The sequence below is a fragment of the Petaurus breviceps genome, unplaced genomic scaffold (genome assembly GCF_028583685.1).
Source record: "Petaurus breviceps papuanus isolate PSGF00001 unplaced genomic scaffold, PetGlider_PUasm1.0 90743, whole genome shotgun sequence".
In the NCBI taxonomy this organism is placed as follows: Eukaryota; Metazoa; Chordata; class Mammalia; order Diprotodontia; family Petauridae; genus Petaurus; species Petaurus breviceps.
Genome location: NW_027187332.1, coordinates 13,865,379 through 13,890,129, shown reverse-complemented (window position 1 = coordinate 13,890,129; position 24,751 = coordinate 13,865,379). Strand labels below are relative to the sequence as shown.

General features: G+C 35.6%; 1 protein-coding gene across 3 annotated transcripts in view; it reads left to right on the top strand.

Annotated features, from left to right (window-relative positions):
* ABCC4 (ATP binding cassette subfamily C member 4 (PEL blood group)) overlaps positions 1 to 24,751 on the top strand; it is a 286,479-nt gene that overhangs the window by 102,009 nt on the left and 159,719 nt on the right. For all 3 annotated transcript variants that reach the window (XR_011164289.1, XM_069067341.1, XM_069067340.1), the window contains exons 14-19: positions 4,436 to 4,532; positions 11,587 to 11,796; positions 16,182 to 16,322; positions 16,828 to 16,865; positions 17,291 to 17,388; positions 19,128 to 19,274. Coding sequence is in view for 2 of the 3 variants with exons in the window: in XM_069067341.1 (XP_068923442.1) it covers positions 4,436 to 4,532; positions 11,587 to 11,796; positions 16,182 to 16,322; positions 16,828 to 16,865; positions 17,291 to 17,388; positions 19,128 to 19,274 (731 nt within the window). In the remaining variant the exon portion in view is untranslated. The remainder of the gene's footprint in view (positions 1 to 4,435; positions 4,533 to 11,586; positions 11,797 to 16,181; positions 16,323 to 16,827; positions 16,866 to 17,290; positions 17,389 to 19,127; positions 19,275 to 24,751) is intronic.

Below are 24,751 nucleotides of genomic sequence, written 5' to 3'. Positions count from 1 at the left end.
ATGTGCTTTGGAATCTAAACTTAATTAAAAGTTGTTCTCTGAACTGGATCGCTTTCTCCCATCTCCTTGTATTTGCAGAGGCTGTCATTCCTTCCTTTCTTCTTGTTTCCTCATATTCCTTCAAGATTCAGATCGAATCACCTCTGCTTTGAAACCTTTCCTGGTATCCCAATTGTTAATCCTTTCCTTACCTCAAATTGTTTTGTATTTACTTATTTATAGAAATGTTGTATGCCCTCAGTAAAATGTAAGCTCTTTGAGGGCAGTGGGTGGTTTGTTTCTGTCTTTGTGTTTCCAGTGCTCAGTAAAGTACCATGATACTCTGATTTTAATGAAACCTTAGGAATTCATTGTGGAGACAATACATATATACATACATATATACATGAAAACAGTTATAACAGCCATTTTATGGTAAGTGCCAAAATCACTAGGCCATAAGTGCTAAAGAACAAAGAGGCATCACTGTGAGATGCTGGCATCTGGGAACCAAGCAAAAGCATTTGTGAAGGACAGACTAGTGTAAAGGAAAAGTCATAGGAAACAAAGGGTGGGGGCTGTAACTGGCAAGGTTCTAAAATGGCTGTGAATTTTCCTAGAAAGGATGTGTGTGTATGTACACACACACACACACACACACACACAGATTACTTTAGGAACTGGCCTCAGGCCAATTAGACCTTGGTTCAATTTTTGTATGTAACACATATTTCTTATGTGAAGGAAAGGTGCTTGTTGACAGATACTGTTTATATACATTGAGATGTATTATTAATAAGACCTGTACAGATGTAAATCAAGATGAGAAATTGAATTTATAGTATTAGAGAATACTATAATTTACTATACTATTAGTAGTACTGCATATACTATATATAATGCAGTATATAAACATATACATACTATAATATCTTTTATATATAGTTATATAATATATACTATACTATAATAATATATAATATTGCTATATATTCTATATATAATACTATATATACTATAATAATAAGGAAGATGTGGAAAGTTAAATGACTTGATTAGGGTCACTCAACCAGTGTATGTCAGATGCAGGAATTGAGTGCAGGTCTGACTGGCTCTGAGGCCAGTTCTCTATCCTCACAGCCAGCCATGACTTCCTAGATAGACTGGCCCTGTGATTTTACTGGAATAGGGAACTCATGCTGAGGAAATTCCTACTACCACAACTGATAAACTGCTCCTGAAATGTATAGACCTAGGGAGACAAGGAAAAATTGTAGATAGAAGACTGATCAGGAAATCCTGGGCTCCAGTCCTGTCTCTTGTCACATATAGACTGTGCGACTCTGGACAAGTCACATCACTGCTCAATATCCCAGGGAGATGCTTAAGAAGGTGGTAAATGTAATGATGGATTGTACATTGGGGCCTCAAATACAAAGAGGAAACCATTAATAATTTTATGTAGCCAAGTGATAAAGTGAAAGCTCCTTGACTTGATCACTCATCCTCTTCAAGTGGTTATTGACTCAGTTCCTCTGACCTTATCAGGGTTGGGGTACCTGCAGCCTCAAGGCCACATGTGACCTTTTAGGTCCTTGAGTGCGGCCTTTTGACTGAATCCAAGTTTTACAGAACTAATCCTTTTATTAAGGATTCTTATCTAAGGCTTAGATCATAAGGAAGGGACCTCGTTCCCTGGTGCAACTGACGAAGAACAAATTAATTACTGCCATCAGAAAAACAACTCAAATTGCCTGGGTTTGTAGGGTCAGTTTTGTGTCCAAAGGCAGGCACCTTAATTGCTCAATGTGATCGTGCCCATCAGAAAGCCTTTCCTGCATATTTCTGGACAGGCAGGGTATTTATAAAGTTTTTGAGCAACTTTAAGCTTTAATAACTTTATATATACACTTGATAAAAGTATGTTCCAGCTCTTGTCTGCTGATCAAAACCACATTCTTTGTAGGAACTTAGGGCTGATATCACGAATGTAATTTGTAAAATTGCTCAACAGCAACTGGAGAATGGTTTCAATGACTTAGAAAATTGGATTGAACAATGTATCATAAAAGATGGTGGTTTTGTTGTCATTCCGAAATGTTTTGTTTTAAAAATGAAACAAATTTGCTTTCACTTGTCACTAACTGCATTTACTTCTATCACATGTCCACTTAAAGTTGTGAAAGTTTTAGCTGTATATTACTAAAGAAGCTCACATTTTATCAGTTATTAACATCATTTGAAGGCATGAGGAATGAATAGTAATTCATGTATTCCCAGAATATTTAGATCATGTGATACCAATTCAGTTTATGCTGAATCAAAATATAAAATGTTAGTTTAAAAAGTAGAATCCCTCCCTTTCTTGAGTTTTTTTTTCCATCTTTCATTCATTCTTTTTTCCGTCCCTTTGTCTTTCCTTTCCTTCTTTCTTTCCTTCCTCCCTCAATCCCTTCACCATTTTGAGAGTACTAAAGTAACACCAAGGCTGGCCATCTATTATTTCTCATTCTTGCTGCATTAATCAGTAAGCATTCTTTTTTTTTTTGTCTTTTTGGAGGAGGGAAGGCAGGGCAATTGAGGTTAAGTGACTTGCCCAAGGTCACACAGCTAGTAAGTGTTAAGTGTCTGGGGTCAGATTTAAACTCAGGTCCTCCTGACTCCAGGGCTGGTGCTCTATTCATTGCACCACCTAGCTGCCCCAATCATTAAACACTCTTAACAAGTTACCATGTACCAGGCACCATGCTAGTGCGGGGGATAAATGAAGTACTTAAGTCTTTTTCTTGGATTCTGTAGCCTTCATTTGAATCCTTTTATTCACCAGTCATTTTCAACTGACTACAATAGGCATATTTTTTTCATATGACAGTTGTCATATAATTAGAAATATTTACTATTTCTGTTGTGTGAGAGGCAAAAAGTAGACATACAAGAGATTTGTTTTGAGTTAAAAATAAGATTTGGTAGCTGCTTGGATTCACAGAGTGAGTGCATTGAGAAAACAAGGATGATGATTCTGGACTTGGGTGACTAGAATGATATTGGTACTTTTGCCAGATATAGCAAAGTTGAGAAGAGAGCTAGTTTAAAAAATAATAATAATTTCTTTATTTTTAGTTTTCAACATTCATTTCCACAAGATTTTGTTACAATTTTTTTCTCCCCATCTTTCCCCTACCCCCACCCCAAAATAGCAAGCCTATTGAATACCCCCTCCCCCAATCTGTTCTCTCTTATATCCTTCCCCATCATCTCCCCAACTTTCTAGTAGGGCAAGATGGATTTCTGTACCCCAGTGCCTGCACATCTCATTTCCCAGTTGCATGCAAAAAAACCACTTTTCTTTCTAAACATCCATTTTTAAAACCTTGAATTCCAGATTTTTCCCTTCTTCCCTCCTCACCTGCCCCCACTGGGAAGATAAGCAATTCAGTATAGGTTGTACTTGTATAGTTACCCAAATAATTTCCATAGTAGTTATATTGTGAAAGACTAACTATAATTCCCTCCAGCCTATCCGCCCCCCCCCCACTTATTCTATTTTCTCCTTTGACCTTATCCCTTTTCAAAAATGTTTGCTTCTAACTACCCTCTCCCCCAATCTGCCCTCCCTTCTATCATCCCCCCTCTTATCCCCAAACCCCCTATTTTCCTGTAGGGTAAGATACCCAATTGAGTGTATATGTTATTCCCTCCTTAAGCCAAATTCAATGAGAATAAGGTTGTCCCATTCCCTTTCACCTTCCTGCTCTTCCCCTCTATTGTAACAGTTTTCTCTGGCCTCTTTTATATTAGATAATTTGCCCTAATCTGTCTCTCCCTTTCTCCTTCTCCCAATAAATTCCTCGAAGAGAGCTACTTTTAAAGGGAAAAGATAATGATTTCTATTTTGAACATCAACTAGTCAACCAGTATTTACTAACTATTTACCATTTGCTGGGTACCTGGAGATGCAAGGTCAAAAAATGAAATAGTTCCTCTCCTCAAAGGAGCTTCCCTCTCTCAGGGAGAATGACATATATTTAAGTAAGTATGTGAAACATATGCAAGATAATTATTAAAAATTTTAAGGGGAAAGCACAAGCAGCATAAGATATCAGGAATAGGATTAACATTGATCCTTAGACTGAGGAAACAAGGAATTCTAAGAGGTTTAGGTAAAATAGAAGGATATTTCTTGCATGGGAGACAGACAACACAGAGAAAGAATGTTTGGAGTTTAGATTGCCTACAGTACATGAACTTTCAAATGCCCATTTCTGTAGACAGTCCATTATATTAAAAAGGCTTTCATGTTTGGCTGATTGCTGATTCTCATATCAGCTCTTTCCTACATCATTCAGAGCATAGCTGCATTGTTGTACTTGGCTAAATTTTGTGTTGAAATTAAAAGGGCATCTTTGGCATGTTCCTCTTACTTTGTTTTCATGTCCTATATCTTTGACTTTTCTAGCTGTATTACCCAAACTTTGCATGAGAAAATCAGAATTTTGGTGACTCATCAGTTACAGTACCTCAAGGATACATCCCAGATTCTGATATTAAAAGATGTAAGTCGTTCATTTTTTATTAAATTCTTTGTTGGTTTTTATTTGTCAGTGTGTCATAGTACTAGAGGCCTCTTGGACCTGAAGTCAGGAAGGCCTTGGATCAAGTCCTACATAGGACGTTTACTAGCTGTGTGGTCAGTATGTCACCAGTGTCTCTGCCTCAGTTTCCTCATGTATAAAACAAGAGGGTTATCTTAGATGTTCCCTAAGGTCATTTCTGGTTTTAAAAATTGAAGATGCTGTAATTCCTCCAGAGCTGAGTTGTTTACCTTAGTGCTTCAAAAGATCCATGATTTTCCTTAGCATGGGACCTTCTTTCAGCTGAGCCAAATGCAGCTGTGTCATGGGTATTGCTTAGCAGGTGACCTTCATGAATTGCTGTGCCTAAAAGAATTCATCACTTGGTGGCCATCTTGGTACAGAGCCTCTCTAAATTTAGCTAGGTGTTTCTTTTGGTATGAGCTGCTCATTTTGTCCCAGGGCCTGCTCCCCAAGCCTTATTGAGCTTGGTAGGTCCTATCAGAGTCTGTGTTCCACTGACACTGTCACCTATGTGTCATAGTGTGATAGTGAAGGACTTTGGTGAAAGGCAAATTAATTAAGGGCAAATTATTTGATGTGTTGCAGTCTTTGAATACTTAACCTGTCTGTTCTTTTGAAGGTATTTTGTAATAGCCATAGAGTGTATCTGGCTCTTATGATGTCTGATAACAGATTCACAGACAATAACAGAATAAACCAAATGCATTTATTAAAACATTAAAAAATCTAATGTGGTAAGGAAAGCTTGTTATTCTTATTAAGTCCTTACCAATGATAAAGTCCTTAAAAAATCTTGACTACTATATTCAAGACTTTAACAAGGTGTGACAGTGAGTCCTATGCTGAAAGTATCTTTTCATAAAATAGACCTGTTGAATTTTTCCCCATCACACTATTATAGCAATTTGCTATTACATTTTATTGGTGGGTAAATTGAACTGAACACTTTCTTTCCCTCTTTTTTTCCCCATAACAACTTGAATAGTCTCCATGCTTCAGGTTGGAACTAGAATATGTAACCAAATGTTCCACTTTCTTAAAAAAATTTTAAAGTGTTACTATTTTAAAAATATAAATATTTATTGTAATATTCAATGAATTTATTCATTATGTCCAGTTTTACAGTTCTTGTGTGGTCTTAAAAAATCAAAGATTCAACTAGAAATTGCATTATTAATAGATTGTGGAAATCCTGCCCATTCATAGATCCTAAATCCTCTCTGCCTTCCAGCACCCTAGGTTTGCCTCTGTATCACAAGGGGGCAACAATGTAGGATATTAAGAGCCAGGAGAAGGAACAGCATACAAAATGATGATTTCCTGATGTCTGAAACAGCCACACAGATTTTGCACTACATTTTGTTAACTCTTTCAATATGCAATTTCTTTTACTGTTCACTGGTAAATAATGAGTAGTTGGTATGACTTTTTTTTGTAGATGCTTCAACTTTACAATGTGCTTATCAGTATTACAATTGTAGAATCTTACTGCTATAAGAATGTAGAAGTAATTTATATATGTTGCATTGGTTTTTACAAAAGAAAACTGAGTCATAGAGTGGGTAAATGATTTGCTTCAGGTCCAAGGTCACTTGTCTCTTAGTCTAATCATTTTCCCACGATTCCGTATCTCTCAGCACTATTGATCAGAGGACACAAGGGAAGTTATAGTAGATTCATTCAACAGAATCATTCTGTTCCTACGTATAAGATTTCTGGAGGGATTATTTCATTTATTGTATTTATATCTTCAGAACCATGGACGGTACCCAGAACATAGTTAATAAATATTTATTAAGCACCTGTTTACTATGTGACAGGCATTTTGCCTGGGGATACAAAGAAAGGTTAATGAAAATCCTTACTCTCATGATGTTCACATTTTTTTTAAAGCAATTGGGGTTAAGTAACTTGCTCAAGGTTACCCGGCCAGGTGTTTCTGGGTTGGTGCTAAGTGTCTGAGCCCGGATTCGATCCCAGGTCATCCCGACTCTGGGGCCATTTCTCTTACTCACTGTGCTACCTGGCTGCCCCCAGTCAGGCATTTCTTTTTTTTTTTTTTTTTTTTTTTTTGGGCGGTTGGGGTTAAGTAACTTGCCCAAGGTTACACGGCTAGTTTGTGTGTGTGTGTGTGTGTGTGTGTGTGTGTGTGTGTGTGTTAAGTATCTGAGGCCAGAACCGAACTCAGGTCCTCCTGACTCCGGGGCCAGCGCTCTTACTCACTGCGCCACCTAGCTGCCCCTATGATGGTCACATTCTAATGAGGGAGTCACCATGCAAACAACTATGAATAAACAGTTTGTGTACACATACACACACACATATACAGAAAGAGAGAGGCTTTTTGCAGAAGGTAGGTCTTCAGCTGAGATTTGAAGGAAGCCAGAGAAGCTAGGAGGCAGGGATGAGAAGGAAGGGAGTTCCATTCATGGGGGACAGCCAGTGGAAAAACCCAGAGTTGGCAAAGCAGCCACTATCACTGGATCCAAGAGAAGGCATGTAAAGGTATAAGGAGACTAGAAAGGGAGAGGGAAAGGGACAGGTAATGAAAGGCTTTGAACACCAAACAGGATTTTTTGCTTGATCCTGGACGTGATCAAACACCATTGGAGTTTTTTGAGTAGAGGGGTGACCTAAGCACACCTTCACTTTAGTAAGATCATTTTCATAGTTTGAGTGGCAGATGTACTAGAATGAGGAAAGAGACTTCTGTGGTTATCTGATCAGTCAGTAGGCTATTGTATTAGTGCAAATGTGAGGACATTAGGTGGTTTGGGTGGTTAAAGGAGAGAAGGGGACATATAGAAGAGATGTTATAAAGGTAAAATTGATAGGCTTTGACAACAGATTAAATATGGGTAGGTGAAAGAAATTGAGGAGTTGAGGAAGACACCTAGATTGGGAACCTAGATGAGGATACTGAGAGGTGAGAGCTAGATAAGTAGATTTAATGATCAGGAGCAGCAGCATAGAAATAATAATTATATCAATGGAAGCTGGTATAGAGGGAGAAGAGAAGAGAACCCAGATTCTCATGGTTAGTGGGCATGATCTGGATAAAATCCAGCAAAGGAGAGTAAGAAAGAATGCTCAGATGGGCAGGAAGAGAACAAGGAGAGGATAATAGCAAGAAAACCTAGAAAGAAGAGAATATCAAGGAGAAGGGAGATGATCAACAGTCTCAAAAGCTGCAAATAGGTCAAGAAGGATGGGACCTGAGAAAAGACCACTGGATTTGGCAGTTAGGCGATTGTTAGTAACATTAGAGACTGAGGTTTTGGCTCCTGATAATGTCAGAAAGACTGTAGAGAGTCAAGAAGGGAATAAGAGGAAAGGAAGTAGAAGGAAGCCTCTATTGTGATCAGCCCACAAAAAGAGGAAACATACGGCATGAGAGCAAGTGGGGATGGATTACTCAATGACGGTGATTAATAAATGCTTATTGAATATTCCACTTGTGAGTGTTTGTAGACTGGAGAGCATATGCCTAGGACCACGTGTTTTGGTTGGCTTATAAGAGCCAGACATGCCTGTACATGGTAATCAAGTGGCACTTTGATAACAACAAGCATTTTAAGTGGCTGTTTATTTGTCAGGCACCAGTTTACAAGTAGGGGATATAAATTCAATGAATGAAACAATGAAGCAGACATTCTAATGGCAAAGACAAGTAGTAGATATGTATGGGTATATGCTGAATAAGCATCTTCATTGGGTCTATATAGATATATACTAAATAGTTATATGTACAAATATGCTTACTAAATAAATTAAGAGAATTAATGCAAATAGTATAAAATAAATATAATTTGTGAGGGAGGTCATCAACAGTAAGCAGAGTTAGGAACTTTTTTGTGTAAAAGGTGGTACTTCAGTTATGTCTTGAAAGAAGAGAGGAAGAAGTGAGTTTTAGGCAGTGGAGCCTGGATAGTGCAAAGGTACCGAGATGAGAGGTGGATTGAAGAACGGAGAGAAGATTGATTTGGCAAGATCATCACATATTATAAGACATGAGTTGCTTAATATGCTGTTAAGAGAAGAATAGGAAAATGGCAACCAGATCCATCTCAGGGTAGAGTGGCAGCTCCATGTAGACTGAAAGTGTTATGAAGCATCTGTTGGGTATTGTCATGCTCTGTGTTAGCTGTGCTTCTAGGATCAGAGACTTGGAACTGGAAGGTACCTTTAAAGAGCTCCTTGTCTAGTCCATTCCTCATTGTTTAGTTGAGGAAAACTAAGGTTTGGAGAAGTTATTTGCCTTTCTCAAGAACACATAAGTACTAAGTATTCAAATCAAACCTTGAAGCCAGATCTTTAAATTTAGTGATTTTTCTCTTTGTAATGAGAAATTTTACTTTGTTCATGTTCATCTAGGGCCTTTCCACAATACTCTGGGCAAGTGGGATCATGTCAGACAGAGGTTATAAGATGTCGTTTATCATGTACGGCTATTGTTTGGATGAAAAGTGAAATCAGCAAACATTTTTGGAGATAACATGCAAAGTACTGGTTTTGGTGCCATTGGAGTTACAGAAAAGCATAAGTTTACAGTCTAGTTGGGGAGCTGAGACCTGAGTATGGAAAAAGAAATAATGGCAACAAATTCAAATAACCACCCCATCTCACCCCCACCCCAATAATAGAAAAGTTATCTATCTCAAGGCCTGTATAATTAATTGCCAAAGGAATCATTCCGTTTTAATTTTCCTCCAGGGCTTCAGAGGAGGAAGACAACTCTTCAAACTGAATATTTTAGGAATGGTTTCACAGATAAGACGGAAGAGTTGGGATAGGTGGACTGGAGATGGCAGGGCATTCCATATAGGTAGAACAGCATGAGCAGAACACAGTGGCAGAACTTTAAGATATTAATTTAGAAGGAGTAAGGACACGGATTTGGCTGAATTGGAGGGCCCATGAAGGTGCAGGTTTAGGGTGAAAAGGAAATAGTCTGGTATGCTGCAGCAGTGACTGTATTTAGGGTCAAGAACACCTTAGTTCAGATCTCTTCTGTGTGATAATGGATAACCTTCCTCATCCTTAGTTTTCTAATCTTTAAAATGGGGATAATATCTGTAATAGCCTCACAGGATTATTATGAGGCTCAAATGAGAGATAGAATTTTATAAATTGATTTAGCTATGGTTTCAATGCCAGTTACCCACTTACATTTAAAAAAACCAAACTTTTATTATTTTACTGATAGCCTATTTTAGGTCAACATATTTGTTTTCATTATTAGGAATTAGCTAGCCATTTCCCTAAAGAATCATTGAAACCAATTTGATTTGGAGTTTGTACCAACTCCAAGGTCAAATTTGCTGTTCATGAATTGATGGCTCACTTACAATCATTGACTCCAGTTTTTCCCTCAGCAAAGATGCTTCATGAAATGACACAGTTGATACAGTGCCCACACCATGGGGTTTGACTTTTCTATGTTGCCTTTTGAATAGGATTTCTTATCTTTAATTAGAATTGGACTCTGTTCTGTCATAGAAAGAATGTGGACCATAAGTATAATAGGAGTTTAAGAAAAATTTTCACATGCTTTTTCCTTGATTTCTTTCAGTCTATTACACCTGTATTTCAAATATTGGTATAGTTTGTTTATTATCTGCTTCAAATACTTAGCAACAGAGATTTCGAAGTCATAGGAGCTTAGGAATCATATAATCTAACTTCAGCAATTTTACAGATGAGGAAGATGAATCCCTAAAGGATGAAAACTAACTGTCCAAGATCACATAACTGGATTTGAACCCATGTTTTCCAGTGACAAATCTATCATTCTTTCCATTATTTTCCATTAAACTGCCAGCCCTGGGCATGGGTGCTCTTACTGTTAGGTTGATACTTAAAAATTTCTGGAGGCTGTAGAGTAATTTATAAGTTTAAAGATAGTGGAAAGAATTTGCGTTCTCTCTGAAACTTAGTAGGTCTGTTGTTTGGGGAAGTATGAGGGAAAATGATGAGAGATACTTTCTGATTCACAGTATCTTCATCTGTAAAAATGGGACTAATAACACACTGCCTGTTTCATGAGGTTGTTATGAAAATTTAATGAGATAATAGTTATAAGGCCTTTGTAACCACAAAACATTTTGTAAATGTAACCTAGTATTTTTGTTACTAGTACTATTTCTGCTAGATACTGACCTGCCATAGTCATCTTTTAATTCAGTGTTTAGAACAGATACCCTTAAACATTGAAAAAAATTGTGTCACAAATGACAGGCTCGTTCTTCCCTCACTACCATCTTCTCTGCCTTGATTGTCCCACTATTCATTTCCCTTTCCCTATTGATCCAACTTATCCACCCTTTCTCTTTGAGCCCTTCCTTCTCCAGGAGCTCCAAGAAACATGGGACTCTCCCTTTCCTGAACATTTATAGCACTCTCCAAGTGGATTACAAGTTCCTTCCACTATCGTTGGATAGTACTTTTAAGAGCTGGAAGAAACCTTAAAGGTTAATAATTCTAACCCCTTTCACCTTACAGATGAAGAAATTTAGGTCCTGAGGTTAAATGACTTGCTAGAAGTCACGAAATCTGTAAGTATCTGAGCTAGGATTTGAACTGAGGTCTTCCTGCCTTCATATTTACCATGCCACATGTTTGCATTTCTTTGTATGCCTTACCTCACCTCAGTGCTTGTCAAAGTACCTTGCACATAGATGTGTAAGAAGTCATTGTTGCATTTAATCAGATCAGTTTATATTTTGAGCCCATTATTCTGGTATATTCATTTCAGTATTTATTCTATATTGCCTTGTATTCTCTGATTTTTTTAAACCTGTGTTCTCCAATTCCTTTCTGTTTCCCATAGTGCTTGTCATAGTTCTACACCTATAATAGTTGATATCCTATATACTTGCCTGCATTTGATGTTCTAGAAGTGAAAGCCTTTTCTATGGAGAAAATCAAAGCTGTTTTTTAGTCAATGTCTTTTGGTAGAATAAACAAATACAGATTTACCCCCCTTACGATCTGTTTTTTGTTGTAATTTTAGGGAAAAGTGATGGAAAAAGGTACTTACACTGAGTTCCAAAAATCTGGAATAGATTTTGGTTCCCTTTTAAAGAAAGAAAATGAAGAAGCAGAGCAATCTCAAGTACCAGAAACTCCCATGCTGAGGGATCGCTCCTTCTCTGCGTCTTCTGTGTGGTCTCAGCAATCTTCCAAGCACTCATTGAAAGAAGGAACAGCTGAGCAACTAGTAGTGAGTTGTCTGATAAACCTGAACTAATCTGCACATATACTCACTGGTTAATCTGTGCCCGGAATTCTTGGATATCAAGTCATCAGTTAGACTGGCACAGCTCACTCTCTGTCTCCTTTGTCTACTCTCTGCTTGCTGACACTTCACTTTTCCCACAGTATGTTCTTTAGTTTCAAGTTTTTCTCGCTATTTATGGAGTTTTCCTTTGACAGAGCTCTAGGAGTGGGAGAGGGAACAACGGTGTTGGTGCTGAGGATGTGTGGGCCTGGCTCTTTTATTAACCTGGAGCACGGGTCAGTTCTGAGAATCAGATTTTACCCTGACATTGTTCAGTAGAGGGCCTTGGGGGTCAGGTTCAAGTAGAACTTTAAAAGTCAGCCTACTATGTGGTCCAACTTTGATTGAAGAAATTAAAATTTTGGGTTTGTTTTTAGTTTTGTTTCTCTAGATTACCAGTACTTTCTAAATCCAGATTTGTTGCCATCTTTTTCATTCAAAAGAAATTCTTCCAACAGTCATATTAAAAAAAAAAATTCTGAGAGCTTTGTAGTCAGAAACAATGATGAGAACTTGGTTTTCATGTCTAATAAAGAAAAACCTTTTTATGTGGGGACAAAAAAGAAGTTAGTTTCCTTCTTGCAGAAGATAGCTTGATCCAGAGTTCTTAACTAAGAACGAATTTTATTTGTTGGCCACAATACATCAGTAGGTATACATACATTCCTTGGCACCTCATTTTTTGTTGTTTGCTTGTTGCCTATTAAAATAGTTCAGGGGTTCTTCTGCCCTCTTGTGGGGCCAGTAGAACCATGCCATTTTACTCAGTTGCCAAAACTGTGTTTTTACATGCACGTGTATCTATATCTATCCATCTATCCTCTATCTATTTATTTGTCAATCTCTATCTATCTCTCTATCCATCTACCATCTATATATCTACCTACTATCTATCTAGGTTCTCTAGCCATACTTCATTTATCTATCATCCTTCATCTATCTACGTATCTGCTATATATCTAGCTCTTTATCTATCCTTTATATTTTTTTATCCATCCTCTATCCATCCATCCTCTATTTATTTTATATCTATTGTATTATCTATATAGCTCTCTAGCCATCATCTATCTACTAGAAAGGAAAATATATAACAGTTATAACAATAATAGCAACTCACATTTCTGTAGTATTTTTTACCATTTTCAAAACGCTTTTATCAAAAGCAACAGCACAGCATGAGGTTGGTAAGAGAGGCAACTGAACTAATTTACTTACCATGTTAATGGTCAGAGGAGGTTACATAGATAATCCAGAATGGAAGGTAACACATGTATTATTTACATTGGACTTAGGAGCATTTGTTTGAAAATTTATTCTCTTGAATAACTATGTACTCAAATTACCTATCAGAAATTTATAGTATGCTTCCAACAAAACATCAAATCCACACTTTTTTCTAAGAAGCCTTCTCTGATTATCACCGGCTATCTATTTTTATTTGTTGTTGTACTTGACACTTTCTCAGCAGTTTGGAACTCAGTTATCTGTACATTTATTTGTGGTCTGTAAAGTTTTGTTTCTGTTTGTGCTGTCTTATCAAGTTCCTTAATACTATGTCCTTGGTTTCCTTAGTATTCCCCTACTGTAGTTATATTACTATAGTAGTTATATATATGTATATATATATATAACAACTGTAGTTATATAACTATAGTAGTTAATAAATTTATGACTTATTTTGAAACATTCATTCAAAAATGTTTGTAACTATCCTTCCCTTTCCTTGTTTGCTTCATTCTTTCCCCTTCTCCAGGTTTCTTGGAAGACAGATAATTCAGTCTCTCAGAGTGATAAAAAGTACTAGTTTAACTCTCATTTAAAATAAAGTTTTATTGATATTTGGTTTTATATCACTTACATTTCCTACCCCCAGTTCCTTCCAGATAGCCATGCTGTATAGAAGCTTATAGAAGAAAGAAAAAGTTAATAGACCAACAAGCAAAACATCAGAAAAGTTATTGCTTGTGTTATTTCTTCACCTGTTGACCCTAATTTTTCAGAGAAGCAGGAGAAGGTTTTTTCCTCACACCTCTTCTTTGGGGAAGCTTGGTCATTATTACTTCACAGCATTCAGTTGCTATTGTTTAGTGTAATTCATTTGCATTATTGTAGTCATTGCATATATTATTTTCCCAGTTATGCTTACTGTACTTTGTATACATTCACACAAATCATTCCATGTTCCTCTGTATTCTTGTTCATTGTTTCTTATTACTCAATATTGTTCCATTACATTCATACCACCACAGTTCATCTCCCCAGTCAATGGAGTTCCTGTTCTTTGCTGCCACAAAAAGATGCTGCTATGAATAATTTGGCATATGTAGGACTTTTCATTTTGCATTCATCCTCAAAGTGGTCTGTCAAAGTTGACAAACAATGGGAATAGTCATCATTGGAGGGTACCATTAATGCACTGTTTGTGGAGATGCAGATTGGTTCAACTGTTCTGAAAAGCCTTTTAGAATTATGAGAATGGAATTTAACTGTCTATACCATACCCTTTAACTTAAGAGATTCTGCTGCTATTCCCCCAGAATGTCAATGCTACCACATATATCAGAATATTTATAATTGCCGTTTTTATTTAGTAGCAAAGAACTTAACTACCGCGTCTTGATCAGATTCTCTGGCTCAGACAGTCCCTTCTAACATAAGATGTAAATGTTTCATTTTGAAGGACCTGCACTACAGATCACATGTTAGAATAACAATAAATAAGATTGTGTATAGGAATGTTATTATTCCAGTTAGTAATTTTAATCCAAAGGGTTTTAAAAACAAAGTATGCCACAAAAAGTGAAAATGGAAAAAAAAATTGGAAGTGGACCTGATTATAACAGAAGTTTTTCTGTTACCTTTCAGAACACTTCTGAATACCTCAGTCTCGTTTTCCGCCATCTTTGCAAATTAACGCTCTTCGCATGACTGTATCCAACTTCGTATGCTCCAGCATGGACCAGATTGCTCTTCTTTTAATCTACTACATGTCTTGCTTTTTTCGGCCTCCAAATATTTCCCCATATTGTTCCCCAAATCTGGAATGCTATTCTATCTCCTGTCTGCCGCTATGACTGTTATTTCTTTCAAGACCTGTCTCAGGATTTTCCTCTTCCACAAACTTTTCCCAGCTAGGGAAAAGGCTAGGTGGTGCAGGGAGTAGAGCACTGGCCCTGGAGTCAGGAGGACCTGAGTTCAAATCTGGCCTCAGACACTTAACACTTACTAGCCATGTGACCTTGCGCAAGTCACTTAACCCCAGTTGCCCTGCCTTCCCCCCCCTCCAAAAAAAGCAAAAATGCCCCTAAAACACAACTTTTCCCACCTAATCTGATTTTGTGCTAATTCTTCCCTCAAATTCTCTAAATTGTCTGTAACTTGCTTAGTGTTTCTAGTTGTTTAGTATTATAGTTATCTTTTCTCTATTATAGATGTAAGCTACTCTAAGCTTTCTAAGGAAATTTCTGAGATCCATCTTTTTTTCTGTACTATTTAATACAGAGCTAGGCATGATAGAGGATCTCACCAAATGCTTGTTTCCTTCCTCGATTATGTGATGAACAAATGAACAAGTGTTATGTAGATGTTCCATATGGTTGACTACCTCTCTTACAGGGTTGTGGTTTATAGTTTTGTAAAATGCAAAGTAATAGATAAATGCAAGTTAGTGTTATTACTAATATTATTATTGTTACCTGATAAGGAATTCATCATTTCATTAAAGTACCCCAAAAAGTAGGGCTCATAGAATTTAGACCCTAGATAATGTCTAAGAGAGGGGCACCCTCCCATTTTATGAAGTTCTAGTGACTTGGCCAAGACCATCAAGTTATTTCAAAATTCCAGAACATCAGAGGCCATCTGTTTCCAATTATACTTTTAAAAACAGCAACCCTTTATGGCATGGAATTGCAGTCCTCCAACTTTTCTCTGACTATCTCCAATGAAGGGGTCTCTACTCCCCATGCTGTGGTAGCCCATTCCAGTTTGCAGTAACTAGAATTGTTAGGAAATGTTTCCCTATGTCAAATTTCGAAGGTCACCCAGCCTTCAGTGGACCCAGATTAGTTCTCTTTCCTTCTTATCAGAACAATAGCAGAAATCAGCATGGAACTGGAAGTCAACCTCTCTGAGAGCTCTACACCCAGTATCATCCCAAGTACATGATATGCTGCCTTCATTATCTATGTGTTCGCTTCATTTTATGCTGCACATTACCCCCTCACTCTGATTTTATTGCCTTCTGTTAATTTTTCTAGTTCAACTTTGATTTGTCCTTCATCGTACTTATATACTTGTTATTTAAAAATATCATTTTTCCCCCATAGACTGAGGATCTACCTGTTGCCCTACCTGAAGAGAACCGTTCTGAAGGAACGATAGGTTTTAAGTCCTACTGGAATTATTTCACAGCTGGAGCAAACTGCTTCTTCATTGTTTTCCTTTTACTCCTAAACATTTTGACACAGGTCAGTAAGAGAGTTGTGTGTTGAGTTTGGTCCTGATGGACAATTCTGTATTTTACAAATTTACCTGGGGCTTTTTTTTTTATGATTAGAAGAATATATCAGGGCAGCTAGGTGGTGCAGTAAATAGAGCACTGACCCTGGAGTCAAGAGGACCTGAGTTCAAATACATCCTCAGACACTTAACACAAAAACTAGCCGTGTGACCTTGGGCAAGTCACTTAACCCCAACTGCCCTCCAAAAAGCAAAAAACAACAACAACAACAAATAAAAGAATATATCTATGTCTGTGCCTTTTTTATGCAGTAAACCAAATACAGTATCTGGATTTAAAACTAACATTTTAAAATAATACAGATAATTTTCCCATTTTTATTTGGTTAAAATATTTGTTTAACACTATGCTGGTTGGAAAGGAGGCTATTGAAATGCAATAGAAGATGTACTTTCAGGATAAGATATTTTTAGAGTAGAACTAACTTTGGTGTTTGATTTTGTGTATTCAAGGTTTCCTTTGTCCTCCAGGAGTGGTGGCTTTCTTACTGGTGAGTTACTGAAGTGCTGTAAAATCCATAAATATCCTCACTGTTCAGAGGAGTTGGGGGCTGAGGTGGGGTTTGTTCAACCTTCTCATCTAATCCTTACTTAGTTTACCTGTGGAAAAATTAAAGTTGTTGCTGGTGGAGTGTGACCCATAATAGACTCTATCCATGTGTGATCCGTAGCACTATGAATACAAGACTATTTTTAGAATTGAAAATCATGATTTAAATTGAAATTATAAAATGTATGTCCATCTGAATATATGTCATTAAAGGAGAATGAATCAACATTAAATATTTAAACCTCAGTTTGGGGTTAATGTCCTTTCCCTATGATTCACAAATATCTCCTTGTTTTTATAATTTTATTATAAACAGTTTATAATAGCAGTTTTTTTAATTATTTTTTTTCTCTTTCATTCCTATAGGGCAAATGAACAGAATAAATTGAATATCACTGTAAACGGAATCAAAGGAAATGAAACCAAGGAGCTAGATCTTAACTGGTATTTAGGAATTTATGCAGGTAAAATTTTAATCATTTGCTCTATTACATGAAAGTCTGGGGTGCACACAATGAGCCAGTTGGAGTAAATAGGTTTTTCAGGAGTAATTCAGCAATGTCTTAACAGATTAGCAAGCCTGAGTCTCATTTACTGACTGAATTAATTGGAATAATTATTTTAAAAACTTACTAGAAGAAAGAGGTTGAATGAAGACTCTTAATTTGCTCTGTACTGGATTTTGGAAGGTAAACCAGGATTGAGCATTCAGAAAGTCAGCCACCGTAAATTTGTGGCTATTGTCTCTCCTAATAGGTTGCTTTAGCTAAATCTTATATCATTATATGGATGGGCAAGTGGGATTAGAAACGGATCCCCACCCTGTCGTTCAGATTGTTCCAATTCTGTTTAAGTAAACCCTGGCTTTTATTTAACTTGGATGCAATCCTCTGGAAGCAAAGTAACCAAAATAAAAAGCATTATTTCCTCACAGGTATGCAAAGCTTATAGCTCCATACTGCTCCTCTCTTGGGCTTCAATAATTACTTAAGAGGGAAGCAAAATGGGAGGCAAAATCCTGTGTCTAGGAATACTGGCTTCCTTCTCTTTCTTACCAACAGATCACAGTGTTATCACCTTCCAGACTCTTTGATTAATTTAAAATTTGCCCCACTCTATTAACAAACATTCTGTTTTGGTAAAGGCATAACCGTTAACATGTGTGTATACAACACAGGTTTTACAAGCTCCCAATTTTTCAGTGTTTTTCCAGAAAAGACCAGCTTTTGGCAAAGGTTTATCTAGATATGGTTAAAAGAGCTCCTTATTTTAACTTTGCATTGTTTTGATCACTTGCCAAGAAATCCACATCCTTTATCTCTATTCTTGCTGAATTTGTAAATAAATGAATACATTTATTTAGAATGAAAAAAATAGAGATATCTATTGATGGAGGTCCAAAGATTAGAGCTGATTATGCAGAAAAAAAAATGTGTCACATAATGGCATGAAATAAAAATTATGTTTTATAGTATTTAATTTTGTTGGTCTTCTATTTAGCCATGGGAATTCACAATGTAAAAGAAAAGAGAAAGATGTTTCAATTTATGAGTGCATCATAGGCATATAAATTACAAATATAATTGTTTAAATTTCATAAGTAAGTGAAATGCAATATAATTTTTGTATATTATTATTAATCCTTATTTGTACAAAAGGTCTTAGAAACTGCAAAATATTTAGCTAATATTTGCCTAAAACATCAAATTAAATTGTAATTTAATTCATATTTGGCAATAGGTTTTCTTGCAATATGACTATAAGGTATTCTTACTTGCACTTTAAATGATAAAAACAAATTATTTAATCTCATTCTTTTTTCCCCTGTTTTTATTTATCATGCCACCAAAATAGTTATTCAATTTGACCTTCAGGAAGAGATAATATGGTGAAATATTTCCTTTAGAAAAAAATTAGTGTTATTTTATGAATTAGGTACATGATGAATATCATAAAGAAATTCTGACTTCAACACAGTTGTGTCTGAGACTGCTTCGTATAGTCCTTTAGTTCAACACAGTGATTAGTATGTCAGTTCTCATCTAAGTGACCCTTGGTTCTATAGAACACTGTTTCTAGGCCTTAAAATATCACAGAATAAATTGAATAATGATGTTTTACTCAACTAACCACAGATACTTTTAAAAAATGTTTGGAAAAGTACACAAACATTCCCTAAGTATATTTATGTCTTTAATTTTAGGATTAACAGGAGTCACAGTTCTCTTTGGAATAGCAAGAAGTCTCCTGATATTCTATGTTCTCGTGAATGCTTCGAAAAATTTGCATAACAAAATGTTTGAGTCCATTTTGAAAGCACCAGTATTGTTCTTTGATAGAAATCCAATTGGTAAGTCAAACAGTGTCCACCAGTTGTTATAAATGACAATAAATTTATAATTTGATTTAGACAAAAATGAATACTCAGTAGTGAAAAAGCTTGTTGGAAGAAAATATTTATATTTTGATTTTGGTGTTCTTGGAAGAAGGTTGCATTGATTAAGTATTGATCCTTTCAGAGGAAGGATTGTCTTTTATTCCAACTTTTATTGTTGATTTTACATTGAGCAGACAGATGAAATATCCAACACTAGGTACTCATATAATAAGATAGCTTTTATACAGTACTTTAGTATTTGCAGAGTGTTTTACATGTGTTAAGTAATTGATCCTCAGAACAACCCTGTTAGGGGAGGCCAGGTAGCACAGCAAGTAAGAGCACTGGCCCCAGTGTCGGGATGACCTGGGGATCGAATCCGGGCTCAGAAACTTAGCATCCACCCAGAAATAAATGGCCATGTAACCTTGAGCAAGTTACTTAACCCCGATTGCTTAAAAAAAAAAAAAAGAACAACCCTGTGAGCTAGGTATTATTATTATACCTATTTTACTAATAAGGATACTGAAGCACAAACCTTTTAAGTTAAGTTCACCCATTTGAGGTGAAGCAGCATTTGAACTCTGGGTTTTTCTCACTATTAGCTTCATGCTCTATCCATTGTACCACCTAGCTACCTGTCTGATAATTTCTAAGACATTCACTAGAATTATTCCACCTTCTAGATAGTATACAAGGCAGGCAAGATAACAACAGTATTTACTATCTTACTGGGATGAAGAAACTAGTTCTCAGCTCTACCCGACAGTATGATATATGATGGTGTTTTCAAAGTAAAAAATAAACTGTTCCTAGAATCTCACAATATTTCAGTATCTGTACAGCAGGGTTTTGCCCAAAATCCATATATGTTTGATAATTTCAATTTGAGGAGTATCCCTTTTTAATCAAAAGACAGAGTATAAGTCGTAATTGAGTATTAGAAAGTGATTGGAGACTCTTTGTTCAAACTTTTGTTTGAAATTAGCATTGCAATTTCAAAGCTACACATTCTCAAATTCATTTTAGCTTCTTTACTCTCTTTGATCACATACTGTCTGATTCACCTAAACTTAATTAGGGATCTATTTTTCCAAAACTATAGACCTTTCCTTAGGCCCTGATCTATGAACAAGTCTTCATTTTTGAAGCCTATCACTTCTTTCTTAACTTCCCAATAGAGGAATTGTAGCTCTACTGCAGGATTCACACTCAGATAAGACAGGACATGTACCTAATTTGACTTTGTACAGCTGGCCTAGCCTTGGAGAATAAGGAGATTATGGAACGTGTGGGTACTGTACATGGCCAGTGAATACAGTATTTAGAAGTTATGGGTGCCTAATGGGAAGTTTGGTGCAACTTCTACCCACTAGTATTGATTTTTCCCTTCTTCCTCCATCCCTTAGTCAGAGAAAGCTCAATGTGAACCTTTTTTTAAGTGAAATCAGGAGATTTAAGCATGAATGAGAGGGCAGATCACTATTTTTCATTAAACAACCTTAGGAAATGTCATTTGGGACAGGGAATACCTTTTCCCAGTGGTCTGACTTTAATAATTCTTGTGGGCTTGATTCTTGGTTTTGATTTTCCTTTTTATATAATTTTGCATATTTATTGGTAGCTTGAATGTTAACAAAATCTGTATCCACTTTTATACTTATTGGCATCTTTTCTCTTAGTTTGTGAACAATTAAATTACCCCCCAATTCTTTTGTTTGCTTTGTGAGTTTTCATAACATAACAAAATAATAACAAGCTTATTGGTATGAAATTAAGCTCAAATAAACTAGTGAACTCGCAGTTGCAAATGTATTTTTTCCCTGTAATTTCTTTCATAAGTTTCTTATTAATATTCATTACCACAATTCTTCTTGTATCTTAAGAAATGTCACAAACAAAATTTATGTAAGTAAACAGCAAAATCACTCTTCTACCCCCACCCCACTATTTTTATAGTTCACTAGTCATTTCATACCTAAACCAAGTTCTAGCTTGAGCTGAATAATAGAAATGATAGTACATTGTTTTATTGAGACTGAAAGGTATTTCATAGCAGTCAAAATTTGAATCCTGGTCTTCTAAAATAAATTTTTTCAATTCCACCATGTTGCTTTCACTGGGCAACATTGTATACTTACAAATAAACTTTTTTTTTTTCCTACTCAGCTAACCAAGTGACTCCTAGGAAATCAGGTAGTTCAACCCTTAATTTTACAGATGAACAAACTGGCCCCAAAAGGCCAGAAGTTTTGCCCAAGATCACATAGCCAAGACTAAAACACAGATGTCTTGACTCCCTTCTGCACCACCCTTCTTCTCATTCACTATCTTTCTATTCAGTTCTTTTAGAATTTTAATAAGTAGGTAGCATGCATGTCAGGCCATCAACAAGTCATCCAGAAATTAAGGGCATTTTATGTTTCATATGTAATTTTTTTTTACTTGTATGAGTAGAATCCTTTTTGTTTTTTCCTTCTGGCACAAGAGGGCAGCATGATCTATTTTTTTTTTCTCTCACATATATTTTTACAGCACGATAATGCCCAAATTCATTTTGAGTATTTTCAAGCCAACTTTAAAGTTAAATTTTCTTATTGTGCTTTAGTGCATTTATTGGTGAATTTTCTCAGCATTGTTGTATTTTTCCAATTAAAAAATTAAATTGTTAGATAATTTTTATTGTCCTATTCCTATTATCTAGGAATTTCTTTTATTAAATCAAGAAGATATATACTTGTAATTTTCTTGACTGTATTTTTTTTGTCTTCGTGCCCACTCTTGATTTATGTTAAATGTGTATATTACATGCTATCTTTTAAATCTGTTTCTGTGTGGTCACAAGGAAGTTGATGTCCCTCCCTCATCCAAGAGATTTTCACAATGTCTTATGTTGGAGTTTGTTTGTGGATTAGGGTATTGAAATAGAATGACAAATTTTAGACTTTTATGAGACATAGAAATGTCACTTAATTAGTTAGCAACAAGAAATCCCAACTGCTTTCCCCCTAAGGTTTCTAATCTAGATTTTCTAATGGGGAAATTTTATCTCTAGATTTCTTAAAAATTCTAAATTGAAATTTATGCATTTTGAATCCTTGAAGGCCTAAAATTGATGGAAGGAAATAATCATTAGACTCCATTGCTAGTTCCCAAATCAAGTGATGGGAAAATAAAAAACATAATGGAGACATAAGATGAGATCACCCTTTTAAAGGAAATAGCATAAAAAATAAGATGGTGACATAGAATCATAGATAGGTTCATAGATTTAGAGGTGAAAGGAACCTCATAGGTCATCTAATCCAAACCCATCATTTTACTATTTGAGGAAATTGAGTTCTTGAGAGGTTAGATAATTTGTACAAGATCACAAGATTGCTAAATGGAAGTGCTGTGTTTTATACTGAGGTTTCCGGAGTGCAAATCCAGTGCTCTTTCTATTACATGTTACATTAGCATGGGAACAATTTTAATGATCCCTAACTATTTTATATCTTGTCTAAATGACCACTAGGATTAGTATTAAATATGTGTATTTTAACACATAATATTTCTGTTCTGTCAAAATTAATTTAATGATAATAGGGCTGCTAAATTACGGCTCTATCATTTGGCTGGTAAGACAGCTCTCCTTAGTGTGCATTAATCTATTCCTGTTCACACTGGTGATTCTGCTGAACAGGTAGCATGTTGAAACAAGAAATACTGGCCTTAAAAATCTTTGATTTATGTAAGGTGTTGTTTTGACACAGCATCATTTAGCCGATTTACAAGGAAAGGCTTCGTGGTAGAATATTTCACTTGTGTCCTCATTCGTCATCAACATAAATATTCAGTAGTAATATTGGAAAAGTGTTAAGATGCCCATTCGTGCCAAATCCCTTGTATGTTTCCTTTGCCGTCAGAACAAGAGGATATATCCACGGGGAAGATTGTATACCTTTTCTTCCTTTTGAGAAAATAAGGTATGAATAAATCAAGAATAAGGGGCTTAACAAATTTTAGCAGCTTTTTAATATACTTATCTTGACTTGATTGTTTCTAATACTGGCTTAAGTGCTACAGGCTTTGTTTTTGTGGAGTCCGTATTTTCACAAACTTATTCATATGTCCATAAGTTTGTTTAAGAACCTTTTTGTGTTCAAAGGAAGAAGTTAGTCATCATAGGAAAAGGCTTTGTTGCAAAATAAAAACACACATTCCCTTTTCATTTTTCCTTGTTATTAATAACAGATGCAAGTGACTGTAAAGACAATCACACAAAAGATTGCATCAATCATCAAGATTTTGAACAACCATATAAATATTATGTTTGTAGGTTTGAATGGAACAACTAATAGCTCAAGTAGGTGTGGTAATTAAAACCTGTTTAGTTGACACACAGAAAAAAAACCTTAATGTTTTTTCATGTAACAATGATCGTATGTACTTAAACCCTTATCAGGGTGTGATATGAAATAATATTTTATGGGAGTTGTTCATTTACTGCTATTAATATGATAAAAGCCTTTGTCATTAGTTTAAATAGTCATAGAGTTGAATATGTTTGAATACTATTGTTATTTTATCAGTCACCTTTATAAAGCTGATTATTTTAAGAACAGTTCGTAGCTAGTAAATATTACATCCTTTCTGGGGTATACTTTTCAATCTATTATCATGTGCTAATCTTTTCTTCCTATTTAATAATATTGATCCAGCAGTTGATAATGAAGAAAGGCACTAGATTTTTAGTTGACAAAAATGCTTGCTACCCATGTCTATAACATGCTGAATGAAAGGTAGAAATTTATGTTTAGCAAAGTCTGTCCATATTTAGAAGTAGTCATAATTTACAAACTAATAAACTAGCCATTAGGATTTTTTTCTTTGCATTTTGTTGTCTCCAAGTGGCAGGAAAAATAGGTGTGATTTCTTTGCTCATAAAACATGCTTAAAGTCTAGAAAAAATAGAAAAGGATTACACTTCGAAGTGTAACCACCAATGTCATTTATAGTGATATATAACCTAATGTATCACTACCTGATGAAATGTACTTATCACTATTTGATGACCTACTTTTGAAAATTAGTTTGTTTTTAGATTGACTAATCTTGATACAGTACAGAATACCAGATATCTAAGTTAACTTGAAACTTTTACGTTGGTCTTTTTGATATCAGACTCAGTAGTTTTGATATCTTCCCTTTTTGGTGAATATAGTAATTTATCACTTAGCCATTTTTATAGTTTGAAAAGTTAGTTAGAAGATTAGTGTTTCAGACTCAAAAAAAGTTTGGAGGTATAATATGTATATCATTGTTTTCACTTAAGCATTTAACATCTAATTTGAAAAGACTACAAAAACTTATAGGAGAAAAGTCTAAAGGAACAGATTTCTGAGTATTTGGGCATTAACTAGATTTATTAGTATACAGGAAGTTGTTAGGTTTAAATGCCATGTAAT